The 14,222-nt window shown below is 48.5% G+C and overlaps 3 protein-coding genes across 3 annotated transcripts; 2 read left to right on the forward strand and 1 right to left on the reverse strand.

Annotated features, from left to right (window-relative positions):
* Nucleotides 1–171: 171 nt before the first annotated feature.
* Nucleotides 172–1,999, forward strand: ODC1 (type III PLP-dependent enzyme; the record flags this gene model as incomplete). The annotated part of the gene is made up of 6 exons (XM_033567565.1): nt 172–358; nt 426–821; nt 881–1,411; nt 1,461–1,513; nt 1,796–1,812; nt 1,876–1,999. 6 exons carry the CDS (start codon nt 172–174, stop codon nt 1,997–1,999), a joined length of 1,308 nt encoding a protein of 435 aa, XP_033429560.1.
* A 653-nt stretch (nt 2,000–2,652) lies between these two features.
* ATNIH1004_002881 (uncharacterized protein) lies at nt 2,653–5,841 on the reverse strand (the record flags this gene model as incomplete). The annotated part of the gene is made up of 4 exons (XM_033567566.1): nt 2,653–3,431; nt 4,358–5,129; nt 5,190–5,438; nt 5,491–5,841. The coding sequence occupies 4 exons, from the start codon at nt 5,839–5,841 to the stop codon at nt 2,653–2,655; spliced, it is 2,151 nt and encodes a 716-aa protein (XP_033429561.1).
* An 833-nt stretch (nt 5,842–6,674) lies between these two features.
* On the forward strand, nt 6,675–11,474 carry ATNIH1004_002882 (uncharacterized protein; the record flags this gene model as incomplete). The annotated part of the gene is made up of 3 exons (XM_033567567.1): nt 6,675–7,142; nt 7,222–9,591; nt 9,657–11,474. 3 exons carry the CDS (start codon nt 6,675–6,677, stop codon nt 11,472–11,474), a joined length of 4,656 nt encoding a protein of 1,551 aa, XP_033429562.1.
* Nucleotides 11,475–14,222: the final 2,748 nt, after the last annotated feature.

Raw genomic sequence — 14,222 nt, forward strand, 5'->3', positions numbered from 1 at the left:
CAGTAAAACACATGCAACTACTGGCTCAAGGTGGGTATAGATACCTGAATACTACGCCATCCAGAGCTGAAAATCCCAGGTCTACAGTAGATCGACTACGCAAATATTATATATAATAGATTAAGCCTTGTACATACCATTGTGCAAATATCAAAGCTACTGCATTATACAATGGGAAGTGCAGGCCTCTCCTCCGACGAGGTCATCGACCACCTTATCCGCAAACACATCTCTACACTAGCCCAAGCTCCTTACATATCTCAAAGCGATCTCCCATTCTTTGTAGCCGATACCAACCGAATCGTCGAGCAACACCGAAGATGGACGCACACGATGCCGGATATCCAGCCTTTCTACGGTCAGTGTGTCCATTTCCTCTGATACAAAATATTGATAACCGACGGATGACTGAGTCAATCCAACAGCTGTAAAAGCAAACTCAGACACGAAACTACTCCAATGTCTAGATAGGCTTGGTGTCAATTTTGACTGTGCTTCTCTGGATGAAATCCAACAAATACTGAGTCTGGGCATTGATCCTTCCCGGATCATATTTGCTCATCCGTGCAAAGCGGCCTCGGCGCTCCATTTTGCCTCCAAGCGGGGCGTCCGCTGGACCACGTTTGATAATATCGATGAACTGGAGAAAATTAGAGAACATGGTGCACAGATGGAGCTTCTACTTCGGATATTTGCTCAAGATGACGGAGCGAAAGTTTGTCTGGGTGATAAATTTGGGGCTGCGTGGGATGATACCTGGTCTTTGCTGGAGAGGGCAAGACAGCTGGATTTGAAAATTGTCGGTGTCAGCTTTCATATCGGTATATCCTCCTACGTTCTATTGTACTGTCTGTTGTTAATTACATGCTGATAATACCAGGCTCCGGAGCATCTGACCCCCAAGCATTTGCCACCGCCATTCAACAAGCAAAACAAGTGATCGAACAAGGCGAACGTCTAGGATTTCAAATGACCGTCCTGGACGTAGGGGGTGGCTTCCAAGACGCGAATTTTGAGATAATGGCATCAGGACTCCGTCCAGCTCTCGCACAGGAATTTCGCGATCGAAAACTGACGGTGATCGCGGAACCTGGCCGATTCTATGCGACCCCTTTCTACACAATGGCGTGTAGGGTGATTGCGCGTCGGACGCAGATTAGATCGGCCTCCAAAGTCGCGGATATGCTGTATCAGAATGACGGACTCTACGGCTGCTTCAGCTGCGGCTGGAGCGAAAATGAAGTGTATACGCCTGTTCTTGTCAGCGGAGGGGCGGTGGAGCGAGACTGGGGAGAGCATCGGTATTCCGTCTGGGGGCCGACTTGCGACAGTATTGATCGGGTCGCGGAAGAGGTTGCCATGGATTGTGAGGTTAAGATTGGCGATTGGTTGATTTATCGGAATATGGGAGGTGAGTTTGTCTTCCTTTGTGAAAGTGGCAATGAAGCTAATCAGTGCAGCGTATACGGTCTCCGCGGCGTCCCGTTTTAATGGATTTCCCAATACTTACGATGTAATTTACCTAGAGTAGTATGTTGGATATTGGTATCGTGTACTCCGTATACTTTAATGTAACCTATTTTTCTTCCATCCTGTCTTTAGGTTTGGTTTACTGCAATAGTGTGTCAAAAATAAATATTCCGCAATAAGTGGGTGGATAGCTATACCTCTAGGTCAGGGTCTAGCTCGTTAGTTTCATTTGGAGTCAGCCCAATTGTAGGCATTGATCAAAGATGAACTGTGGGGATCTGTCTTTCAGCAGCGCCATGAAATTTTATATGATTCTGATCCGCAGTGGCGGTTCTGGCAACAGTGGGTCGATTAATTATATTTCCACAATATATACGGACTAACTCAGACCTTAGCTTCATGCAGTTCAGAGATTGACCCCTCTACGCTGAAATCAGAACAAGCTAATATGATTTACAATAAATTCGATGTTTCTTCAAAGCTGATTGTGGGCGCTTTGACGACGGCCCACATCCCGGTTCCCCGCTAGTTAGTTAGATTTCAACTCATAGGTGGACTATTTTTCTCGTGCATGCTGCCCAACATGAGAGTTGACTCTGTGCATCTGGTCTACATGCAGGGGGTTGCGGTAGAGGGATTAATGTCATCCCGGCTCTGGGTCGGAGGACTAATAACTCTGCACCAGGAGGTGATCGGTTTAGCTGATTGTCTTTGATTTGTTGATTTGCATGGTCTGTTGGCTACTACCAACGACTGTATATTATAAATCCTGATCACTGTAGGAGTCTCAAATAGTGTGCCATCAGATGGTAGTGAAATTACATCTTATGCAAATATTACAGTTGTATTTCCTGTTACTGATAAATGATAATAACCATCCACACTCCATAAGAATTGGAACTGGCCACGACATACGTGCTTTGTAAACTTATAAAAATATAGTAGGGGTAGTATTTGTTTACTAATAGATATCCATCTTATTCGGTAAAATTAGGGCACGCCACCGTGGGTCAATAAACTATGCAAGCATGAACACACTAAACCTAGACATGCAGCTAAAATTCAGCTATCTGCTTTTATTATCCACGGAGATACTATCTAAGACGGAATCAACATGCCACGCTAACAACCAGTTACCCAAGCATCTAACTACCGACTGTGTACTCTGTGTTTTTGTACATACTATACTCTGGTTGGAAATGGAATCGCATTCCACCGCACCCTCCGCAGATGCCGCAGCGGATCCTTGATGCCATTCCGCGCATGCAGCCACCGATGATTATCCAGGAGCACAATGGACCGCTCCGGCAGCTCAGCCGCAGTGAGATGGATAGTTGACCGTGCCGACGCCTCGAGGGTACGCAGGGCATCCTTCAGCTCATTCAGCGCCATCGTGGCGCGATTACTCAGGGGCGTGACAATCTCCTCTCGGAATCGGACCTTAACGGATTGATCCTGCGCATCGACGGCAAGTAAACTACCGACAATGTGGCGCCGATCAGTCAGCTTGACGAACTCCGGCGGGATGGTGATGCGGAACTCCGGTTCCAGGAGGGTGGCTTTGGTCGCGGGGGAGAGGAAGTCGCTGAGCTGTTCGACCTTCATGACGGAGAGAGTGCCGCCGCCGTACCGATCTGGGTGGAGAACGTGAAGGGCGAAGAACTGTGGTGGGGCGTGTTCGTAGCTGCAGTCGGTATGCCAGGGGAACTCCTGCATGGTTTCTGATCGGGCTTGGTGGTTTTCCGTCTGGAAGGTCGTATCACTGGGGCGGACATCCCAGAACCAGCCACGGGATGCGCTGTGGGTGATGGGCAGGCCGTGGTCATGGTATTTGTGTAGACTGACGATCAGATGCTCGAGGTACTGGCTCTTGTCGTCTGGGAAACCCAGGCTGATCTTGAGGATCCCGTGGCGGGTGAGACGGTCATGCACGTCACGAACATGGCTGGGTTGTTGGGAGTCTTTGAGATTTTGGGCGGTTAGATGAGGCACGATCGGAGCAATGGCTGATGTGGTTGTTGTTGTTGTTGCCAACTGGCGAGCTGGAGGAATTCTTGGATATTTTAGAGGGCCTGGCGAAAGAGGATTTCGAGAATGGTTGCACAATAGGCGCGTTGTCTGGAAATGCCGCCCAATATGATGCATGGCGTTTATATTGGAACTGAGGACTGTGATGAACAAGAAAATGTCCGGATTCTAGAGAAGTGAGCCCCGTAATATAGTCGGTTGTGCTTGGGAAGCCATGACAGCTGAGCGGATATCCAGGGATGCAATTCAGCATGGGGCAAATAATTGCCTGGGCGTGCACGAGCAGGTCAACACGGTCTGGTATACTGGCAGCTGAGAAAATCAATTAAAATTACATAAATCAAACGGACCGATGCGAAGAAAATTCAGATACTCCGATCAGCTACTCTGTGGCTTCTACTATACTACCGTAGATCAAGTCGATCATGCGTATCAATGTAATATTGTCGTATTCAGGGTTGTTTATAGTATTATTATTGTATTTTACATTTTATTTTTCAGTTTAATTTTCATTTCATTTTTATTGTATTGCATAGAGGGGCAGACCGCGCTAAATACAGCAGAATACAATAGTGCCTACCAATTGCAGAAGATTCAATACATCGCGGCAATAATATATTCCATATATATTGATCTACAACTATTCGTAGTTATGTACACGGCATAAGATCGGCAATATCAACGTCATACTCGTATTCAAGAAAAGGACATTCCACCTAAGATAATTCACGCAAAACAGAGCAAATCCATGCCCCTCCATGACTGACAGCGCAAATCCGGTCCGGACTACTCCGCCAGGTTCCCAATCCCAGCAGCTGACCATGGACCGTGTGATAAGTCCCAATCAGCGGGTACCGACCTTGTTCCCCAGAGGATTTCAAGACGACATCATACAAACGCGGCCAGATGCGACGCTGGATCACGAAGCTGGGGGTCCCAGGAACCAATTGTGGATTTCGAAGATCCTCGAGAATTGATAGCCACTTCGACGGGCTTATTTCGTCGCCAAAGACGATCCCCGCCCCTTTGCCTCCCCGAATTGGCTTGAGTAGATACTCATTCTTTCTCTCGGGATAATCCTTGGACATCTGAACCAGCTCATTCAGCTCCGAAGATCCAGGAATAATAGTATGTGCGATCCCTCTCTTCAGGGCCTCGCCCTGCTCAGGGCTCAACACATCCCGTGCCACCAGCGTCGGGATTTCCTGCTGGATGATGCCGAGCATCCGCTTGTCGTGAACGAGAAGCACAGTGCGCATGTCGTTGAAGCAGCGGAGACTGATTTGGCGGCGCATCTCAGTCGATAGGGCAAATAGTTCGCGCTGGTGAAGTTCTAAGCCTACCTGGTGGATTTCTTCCACTGCTTCGCCTTCGCTAGTGACTAGTACAGAAGACTCGTCAATAGCGGGGGTATTCTGGGGGTGGTCTACCAGGCAGCAGAGCTTGTATTTTCCTGGGATTTCAGCATCCGGTACCAGTCTCAGATCGTCGGGAGTGATGAGTCGCGGTTTGATTCCTACATGACGATGCACAAATTCCACGAACATGTGGATGTCGATTCCCGGTTCATCGCCCTTGAGTAAATGTAATGGACGGTCGGGCTGGAATAGACTGAGCAACCCGCCGAGGATCTATACAGGAATTGATTAGAAAATCGCAAATTGATAGCGAACAGGCCAGCGTAATCTCACCTTAGAAGAATCCGTCGCATGGATGATCCCATTCCGCCCCACGCCGAGATCCGATAACGCTTCCTGTCCGTATGCCTGGTGCATGAACCCATTGAAGCAGAACCGCGCATTGATCTCAGTTAGACGAAATGCTTCCACCGACCTACCAAATTCATTTTTAGGTCTATCCTCGACCATAAAGTCCGGTCTCCATGAACCCAGGCGATCCCTGTAAGGAACCCCGTTGTGGGAACGTTGGCTCTGAAGCCACTATCATACAAGTTAAATAATACAGTCGGACCGCCAGAGGTGGTGTACATACCCGTAGAAGATCTTCTTCCTCTCTCTCCAGAGGCATGCGCTCGGGGAACCGAGCGTCTACATCTGTCCACCACCGTTCTACAATATCACTGATAGCCGCAGTCAGAGCACCATGGAACCGCTCAAGCTGTTGCAGATGTTGGATCGTGACGAGTATAGGCCGGGGGCAGGAAGCCTCATTCGATCCTTTATAATAAATATGTGCCGGACAGAAGCGCAGGAGGGTGGCCTGAACCGTCTCGTGTTCTTTGCTGTAGATGGATGCGTCGCCCTCATATGAAGTCACTGGTTCGTACCCATGCGGGGAGACCCCAAGATGGATCTGTTGAAGCTGACTGGTCGGAAACTTCATTCTGGTGGTTAATCTGCAATCGTGTAGGAAGTGACTTGCTAGGGTGGAACCTTTGGCCAGGCGTGATATTTATGCGACAGCATGGTCTGGGCCTATTCATGGGTCTGAGTATCAGTCGTCTCATAGGGCATAGAGTACATTCAGCTGGAGAATTTTCATATAATTGAGTGTTCAGAACAGAAATATTACCGTAATAGTTCTGATCTTAGAGCCAGTCTGGTGGATACTGTTCGTCCTGCTGGCATAGCTGAAGAGATTTTCTTGCCCCCACCTTTTTGTGTCCCTGCAGCTGGAAAATCCATTAGCTGCATGAGCTGAGAGTGACAGCAGAGTCGACTTCCCGCATGGCACCTTGCGTGGTATCCATTGGCCAATCGAAAATGTGTTTTTTATTTCAGACTATTTCAATGTATTTGAAAAATTGACTGTATTTTATGTACATACGCTGAGTATGGAGTACAAACTCTCTGTTACAGCTCCAGTCTTCTAAAATAGATCCACATCCACATGCCAATAAGACATTGGAAGTCCCAAGCCGGTACATGTTTTTGGAAAGTTATGACAATACAGGTCATCTCTAGCAGATCAGAGATTTATTCATCTCAAACATTGAGCTGAGCTCCAAGGGAAATCTCCGAGCTGAAATGGGTTCCACTTCCTTATGTGCCACTAACAGCCCATAGCCCGGGGCCAGTGCTGTAGGATATTCACGGGGAACTGTTAATTCAAGATGCATGGAGGAGCGCAATGGATCCTCTGTACAGCTATGTTGCAGTGCAATTTCCTCCCTCTTCACATCCCACTCTTTTCCTGAAGTGTGGCGCCAAACAACGATGGCTGCAACGCAACAGGTGATCAAGGCGTACCAATGGCCCTCATACTTCGTTCAGGAACTGAATTCTCAAGGGGAGTCCAGTGAGGCGTTGTTTCGTCATGCATTTCTGGGAATCGAGGCGCACTCTCAGAATTACAAAGCCAGCGCAGAATATATATCGTTCATTGTATCCTGTACGGGTTCTCTAATCGTCGTACTTCTCAGTATATATGCTCTGCGACATCTGGTGTCATGGACAGTCCGATGGGTATCAACAGGGCACTGGCCAATCTCCCATTTCTACGAAGACCGTGATGGGGCGGCTACCGAGAAGTCCATCGAGCAGGGTTCAAAGAGGGCGCTTCGGCTAGTCATTCTAGGTATTGCGACCGCCGGGATGGCTATTTCAGCATTGCGGACAGCTTTGGCAACATATCATTTGAAGCACCCGGCGAATGTGGCTCATTGGATGGAGGTTGGCATCTGGGTACGTGCATGCTCTCTAACTAGATACTAGGTCTGTAGCGCTAGAATGGTCTAAACAGAAGCTAACAAGTCTGCTATAGTTCTGGCTTCTGCTCCAGTGTATCATGTTTCGTGTTCTATCTTTGCCCACGACATGTTTTGCAGTCAGTTGGAGAGTCGGAGTGAGCAGTGGCATTGCGCTTCTCGTCTGCTGTATCCGAGGCTATGTCGACTTCCGGTCCGGTGATTTTGGCAAAGTATACATGGCACTTTACGGACTCCAGATTTCTATTGGCATAATGATTAGCACCTTTAGCTTCATGATCCCCCGGCGTCCGGATGTTTTCCACAATGGCATTGTTGTGGATCGACAATTCACAACCAGTCTTCTAGGCTGGGTCAGCTTTTCGTGGATTGAACCGGTGTTGCGTGAGTGCGTGCACTCCAGAAACCTTACAATTGATGGTTTGCCGGAGCTGGACCATAGCACTCGGGCAGAAACTGTATACAATTCCTGGAAGGCAGTATTGCCAAAGCGCAGCGCACTGGGCACATGGGATTTATGGTGGTCGATATTCCGCTCTCATTTTCCAGCCTTGCTCTGCCAGATGATAATTACGGTCACGCTGTCGTTTCTCAGCTTCGCACCCCAGATAGCATTGCTGCGCATTCTAAACCTCCTCGAGGCTCAGCAGCGTGGTGAACACCTAGGGCCGCTCTGGGTCCCCGTCGTTGGCCTTGGGTTGTCCGTTATGAGCTCGGCCACACTGGAAACACTGAAGTATTGGATTTCATTTAATAAACTGGCGATTCGTGTGCAACAACAACTGTCTCTCGCCATCTTCAGAAAAGCAACCTGCTTGAGCCCAGCCTTCAGCTCCGACGAGTCAGGGGATTGCGATGCGGATCTCAGTCCAGTCAATATAGTTGCTGCCGATATCAAGAATATAGCAGACTTCCTCAGCTATCTCTTCCTATCATATGAGTCGCCCATTAAACTGAGTATCGCCTCCGTGTTCCTGACTCGGCTACTGGGTTGGCGTAGCCTTCTCGCTGGAGCGGCCGTACTGGGTCTGCTTACTGCGTTCAATGCCTGGGCAGTCTGGAAATACTCGGGCAAGCAAACCTCTTTGATGGAGCATCGCGACAGCAGGCTCCGAGCATTGGCGGAGATGCTGGGAGGGATTCGCCAAGTTAAATTTTCCGCCCTGGAGAATCGGTGGGAAGAGAAGATCAATCAATTGCGAGACATGGAAATGCAAGCTCAGTGGACCGTCAACCTCTGGCAGATCGCCTTTATGTCTATGTATTTCATAAGCCCGATTCTCCTCTCCGCGGCCTGCATTTCCGTGTATGTAGTATTTTATGGGGATCTGTCTGCCGCCACAGCGTTCACTGCCCTCTCTGTGATGAGCTCTATGGAGGTGTCAATGGCCGTCCTTCCGGATATCATTTCGTTTTTACTAAATGCCAGAGTGAGTATGGAGCGCATCAAGTCTTATCTAGAACAGTCAGAACATGTTAGCAAGATCGTACCCCTCAAGGATATCGAGTTCCAAGACGCAACGATTGCCTGGCCCGGATGCTGCGATGCATCCGGCAGTTTGAGAGGCCTCAGCTTGAAATTCCCTAGAGACTCATTGAGTATTATTACTGGCCCTACGGGCTCCGGGAAGAGTCTTCTTCTGGCATCCATATTAGGTGAAACGGACATCCTGAGTGGCTCAATATCTGCGCCGGTCCCGGCCCCCTTTGAGGAGATCTCCTGCTTCGATGCCTCTGAATCCTGGGTGACAGATTCTGCCATTGCCTTCGTTTCCCAATCAACCTGGCTACAGAATGCGACCGTGAGAGACAACATTCTGCTTGGATTACCTCTGGACCGCGAGAGATATGACAAGGTAGTCTTCGCCAGTGCATTAGAGAAGGACTTCGAGCTTCTTCCCGGAAAAGACCGGACAGAAATTCGCTCCAAAGGAGCGAACCTGAGTGGCGGGCAACGATGGCGCATTTGTCTCGCCCGTGCCCTCTACTCACGAGCGCATACGCTGCTCTTAGACGATATTTTCAGCGCCCTAGATGTTCACACAAGAGAGCACATCTATCAGTACGCCTTCCATGGGGAGCTTTTACGCAGGCGAACCTGCATCCTGGTCACCCATCATCTCGAATTGTGCTTGCCACTTGCAAAATACTTGGTTCGGCTCGAAAATGGAGTCATGAAATCAGCAGAAGCACTGCCTGATACGCAGCCAGTCCCTGGGAAGTGGCGTGAACCGCTGGTCCATCCAACGGAGTCACCGCCAGCACCTAGGGACGCACAAAACTCCGATCAAGGCTCCATGGAAAGCACCAATTCCTCGTCGGAGCGCAAAGTCTCTGCTATCATCCTTCGAGAGGGGGGCGGCATACTTCAGTGGTCGATTCTAGCAGTTGCAGCCCTTGGATTTGGGGGCTTTATGCTAGCTCGGGTAAGGGCTTGTTCATTGCGTTTCATTCTCGTATATTGATCCTTTGACTGACCAATCTGACAAAGTCCTGGTGGATCCATATTTGGACGGATAATCATCGAGAATCAGCCCAAGCCACCGTCTCCCAACATTCTGCACTTTTCTACCTTGGAGGCTATCTTGCACTATCAGCTCTGGCGTGTGTTTTTGGGACATGCCGGACGTATTTCTCGCTGTCTGCTGCATTCCGTGCATCGCAAAGTTTGTTCCGTCAGATGCTCTTCGCGGTGCTCCGAGCGCCCATTCAGTGGTATGACACCGTCCCCATGGGACACATACTCAGTCGATTTTCTGCAGATTTCAACGCACTCGATTCTCGGGTAGGGGTCGAACTTCGAGCCACCCTTGAGTATTCCATGGATGTTGCCATGGCTATGATTGCCGGTACCATCGTGAATCCCATGCTCCTCCTCGTCTCTGCAGTTCTTTTAACGGTCTACTTTTGGTGTGCTCGCTGGTTCATCACTGCCTCCCGACACTTGAAAGGCCTGGAAAACGCCGCCAAAGGTCCCCTTCTCGAAGATCTTGACACCACTATTGGTAGCCTGTCCTCCGTCCGGGCTTTCGGACAAGTTAACCTCGCCATTGAGAGATTCCAAGAAAAAGTCGGTCGCCACGCACGAGCGTTCTGGCATCTCTGGTTGCTGAATCGATGGCTGGGCTTCAGAATCAATATCATCGGTGCCGCTTTCTCCGCTCTTTCAGCAGCTATGGTTGCCTATGTGCCCGGTATTAACCCGTCCATGGCTGGATTCGCCATCGGCTTCACTATCGAGGTCTCCCTGACCATGGCGCTCAGTGTCCGCTGCTACGCCAATCTAGAGCAAGGCATGAATAGCGTTAAGCGTATCCACTCATTTTCAACAATTCCAACAGAGAAAAACGAGCCGTTGATCACGGACATTCCAGAAGCGTGGCCCGAGAAGGGAAAGCTCGAAGTTTCCCAGCTTGTCGTCCGTCCAACTCCATATTTACCCCCAGTATTGAAGGGGATCGATTTTACTGTGACTCCAAACACGAGAGTTGGAGTTGTTGGTCGTACGGGAGCGGGAAAATCTTCGCTGGTTCTAGCTCTCTTTCGCTTCCTTGAGGCCTCAGAAGGCAAAATCATGGTCGATGGCATAGATATCTCACGCGTGCCACTAGACCGTTTACGCAGCAGATTAGCCATTATCCCCCAGCATCCCATGCTTTTCCGCGGCACTGTTCGGTCCAACCTTGATCCTGTCGGAGAGTACGACGATTCGCTCCTTATCAGTGCATTGCAAGCTGTGGGGTGGGAGCAAGAGGGGGAATCCTATAAATCCACGTATACCGCTCAAGAAATGGAGTCTAGTTGCACATATTCATCTTCTGGGACTGTGTGTACATCTCCAATGTCAGCCCTCGGGGCCGAGGAATCCACGGATACCGAGCAAGATAGCCTCTTTCCACATAAGGGCCCGTGGGGACCTCTCGATCAGCCTATTACTGACTGTGGAGGGAATATTTCTCACGGACAGCAACAGCTCCTCTGCCTTGCTCGGGCAATTATTCGCCAGCCGAAAATTATGATCATGGACGAGGCCACATCGGCGGTGGATAAATCCACCGAGGACTTGATTCAGCGGAGCCTACGGTCCGCACTTAGTCAGTGCGAAACTACTCTCCTGGTTATCGCACACCGACTGAAGACTATCGCTGATTCTGACATGGTCCTTGTCATGGATTGCGGGATGATTGTGGAGTCGGGAAGCCCACAGAAGTTGCTCCGGCGCCCAGGGGGTGTTTTTCGGGGCATGGTGGAGCAGGATCCAGAACGGGATACTCTGGAAAATATCATATTGCGAAGAGTTCCAGAATGATCGCGCTGGAAATTGAGATCCAGGCTTGAAAGATGAGCATGTCACGAAATCAGCCGAACACGAATGTTGTAATAATACTGATAATATTGAAATATGTATAGCATTGATCACTATCACAGCAGAAGATACCTACTATACGTCCTAAAATATCGATAAGCCTTAAATACTGAGACGGTTCCTGGCATATTTGGCCGCTGTAGCGGCAACATAGTACTGCCACTCATGCTTGTGAGAATCTGCGTAGTCTGATATCCCTCGGATGACAAGGCATGGAAAGCTACTGTTCATCAAGCCGGTAGCTTCCATCTCAAAACAAAGGATGTTCTTGTTGTATCTTTAATGATCGCATTTCCAGGTGCGATCGTGCCATAAAAAAAAGAGCGGTCATTGCATTGAGAGCCGCCAAGAGCATCTCTGGCGGAGGACCCAGGTATCTCATGGGCTCGAATCCGTCTATTGTGAATTTTCCCATGTCGTATTGGATAACAACTGGGTGGCTCTTCTCTGGTTTGCTGATTCGAATCGGTACCCCCGGGGGATAGCAACCGTTAGACAAATTTGCTGTTGCTAACATACGATCCTACCCGGGAATCTAGGCATATTGTATGAGTCAAAGGCCATGTCTGGTGCATGTACTGGGCACGGGACAGGGCCTGTTCATTATTTAGGGGGCTGGTTATTGTTATGGCTGACTCGAGAATCTCATCGGTCGCTTCGCTGTAACCTTGCTCTCGGACAAAGTTCAAAGGATTCCAATCTATCTCGAACGCCACCGTATCGCTTTGCGATTGTCGATGTATGCTGACTCGGTAAGACGACAATAAGCAACTAATAATGCTAGATCTGACATGATTCATCAAACTCGACTCTGTGGCATTAGCACGGTTTCCCTGCCCAAACTTGCGAGAAGCCATGTATATGTTGGGGTCCTTAATACAGACTCTCGATATTCCACCATCTGTGACGAGTCCGTCTCCTCGACATCTTCTTTGCTTCCTCTAGGACAGGCTTTCTGTATCAGAAGGCACAAAGTAATCATGATCATATATGTCTTACAACCAGTTTCCAACGTACGCTTTTCGAAACATTATATCTCCATCATTGTGTACGTGTCCCAGGAACTTGTCATCAAGGAAATGTCGTATTCGTGGGCCTTTCAGCCACGGCTGCAATGTAGGTCGCTGATGAACTCAAGAAGGGCCCACTCCAAGTGCAGTCGCATAGATCATATCGGGGTAGCTTGGTATTGTGCGCTGTGAATATCTAGGAACATTGCGCTCTTTCCGGATCGTGTCCACTCCACTATAGTTAGCAATTGGCCTAGGAGAGGAGTAAAAAAGACCTACGAGGTTTCTGTGTCCTAAAGCCCGAAGCATGGTTGGACAGGGGCAATCTGTACGTATTCCACTGGCTTTCTCGAACTCCCTATCCGTAACAATGTGTCCAAATTCTTTCTGACCAGACGCTATGCGTCATTTAAAGTAGCTTATGACTTGGGCATCGTTAGCCATGAGCACGGTAATAGCTAACTGGGGAAGTGGAATGGGCCAGACTTACTAGGTGTCTTTGTTTTTATGAAGCCAGGGGTTTATAAACCTATCATATTTGAACTATGTAATAATAATATGAGAGCAGATATTTGAAGTCAACCCTGTGCTATACAGCTTTAAATAGGACCACCTATTCCTCCACAATCCTAGCACCGATCCACTGTAAATATTCACACCAATGCGGAAAGTATTGCCATTGCGACTGAAATAATCCTCCCACTGCATATTTTTCACCAATACTGAGAGCTGTCTTCTACATATTAAATGCAAGCTCCTTCATATTGGGCCACCAGTCAAACTGACCACGACTCACAAGACTATCGACAACTTCAGGACACGGCTCTGAAGATCGTGATCTAGGCATTCAAAGCAGCCGTGGACATCGGCCAAATAATGGAATAAACGCTCGTTTTGTGCTTGATAGCATTACTTCTTGATGCTCCCGTGCCTTGGAGATGAAGATGTGGGCATTTTAACTGGTTCGTGTCTAAGAGATCACTTAAAGTAGATGAACAACGCACAGTACCATGAACGCGAATTTTATTCGACAGATCACAGAGCAAGTTCGCCATCAAATTACTTCACAAATTCGGGATGATCTCGCTCAGCAACACCGTGATGAAATCATACAAGAAGTACGTCGGGAAATGCGGCAACTGGCAGTACAAGATCTTGCTTACCGTGAAGAGGAGCGCATGCAGTGCTTAGCAAAGAAGAATTTCGCCAATCATGACCCAGTAATCCTTCAAGGCCGCGAGAATTTTACAACTTGGTGCTATTCTATTCTAATTATACACGCACCTAATCAAGGCAGTATGAGTCCTTGAAGACCCAATTCAACCCGTTACAGACGACATAGCACTAGGCCGTTGGCAAAAACAGAACGAGGTTCTACACACTAGAATCGTCCACTCTTTATCGCCTAGTATTAGAGAGACACTTACTTGGTAGGAATCAACATCTGTATACAACCTCTGGAGTAGTATCACCTCCACATACGGTCCATCTGCAGCAGAGGAACGCCTCATAACTATAAAGGCGCTTCTAGACATTCTCTACAAGGAAATTACCCGCGATGATCCGCGATTTTCAACGGATTACATTAAAATTAAAGCAATTTGATATGTCTGCTGAAAATATCATCCACGATATACTTCTTTGCTCATTGGGCAATTGGCAACATTCATTTGTATGCACA

The sequence above is a fragment of the Aspergillus tanneri genome, assembly GCF_003426965.1.
Source record: "Aspergillus tanneri strain NIH1004 chromosome Unknown AapTan_1_pilon_pilon_pilon, whole genome shotgun sequence".
In the NCBI taxonomy this organism is placed as follows: domain Eukaryota; kingdom Fungi; phylum Ascomycota; class Eurotiomycetes; order Eurotiales; family Aspergillaceae; genus Aspergillus; species Aspergillus tanneri.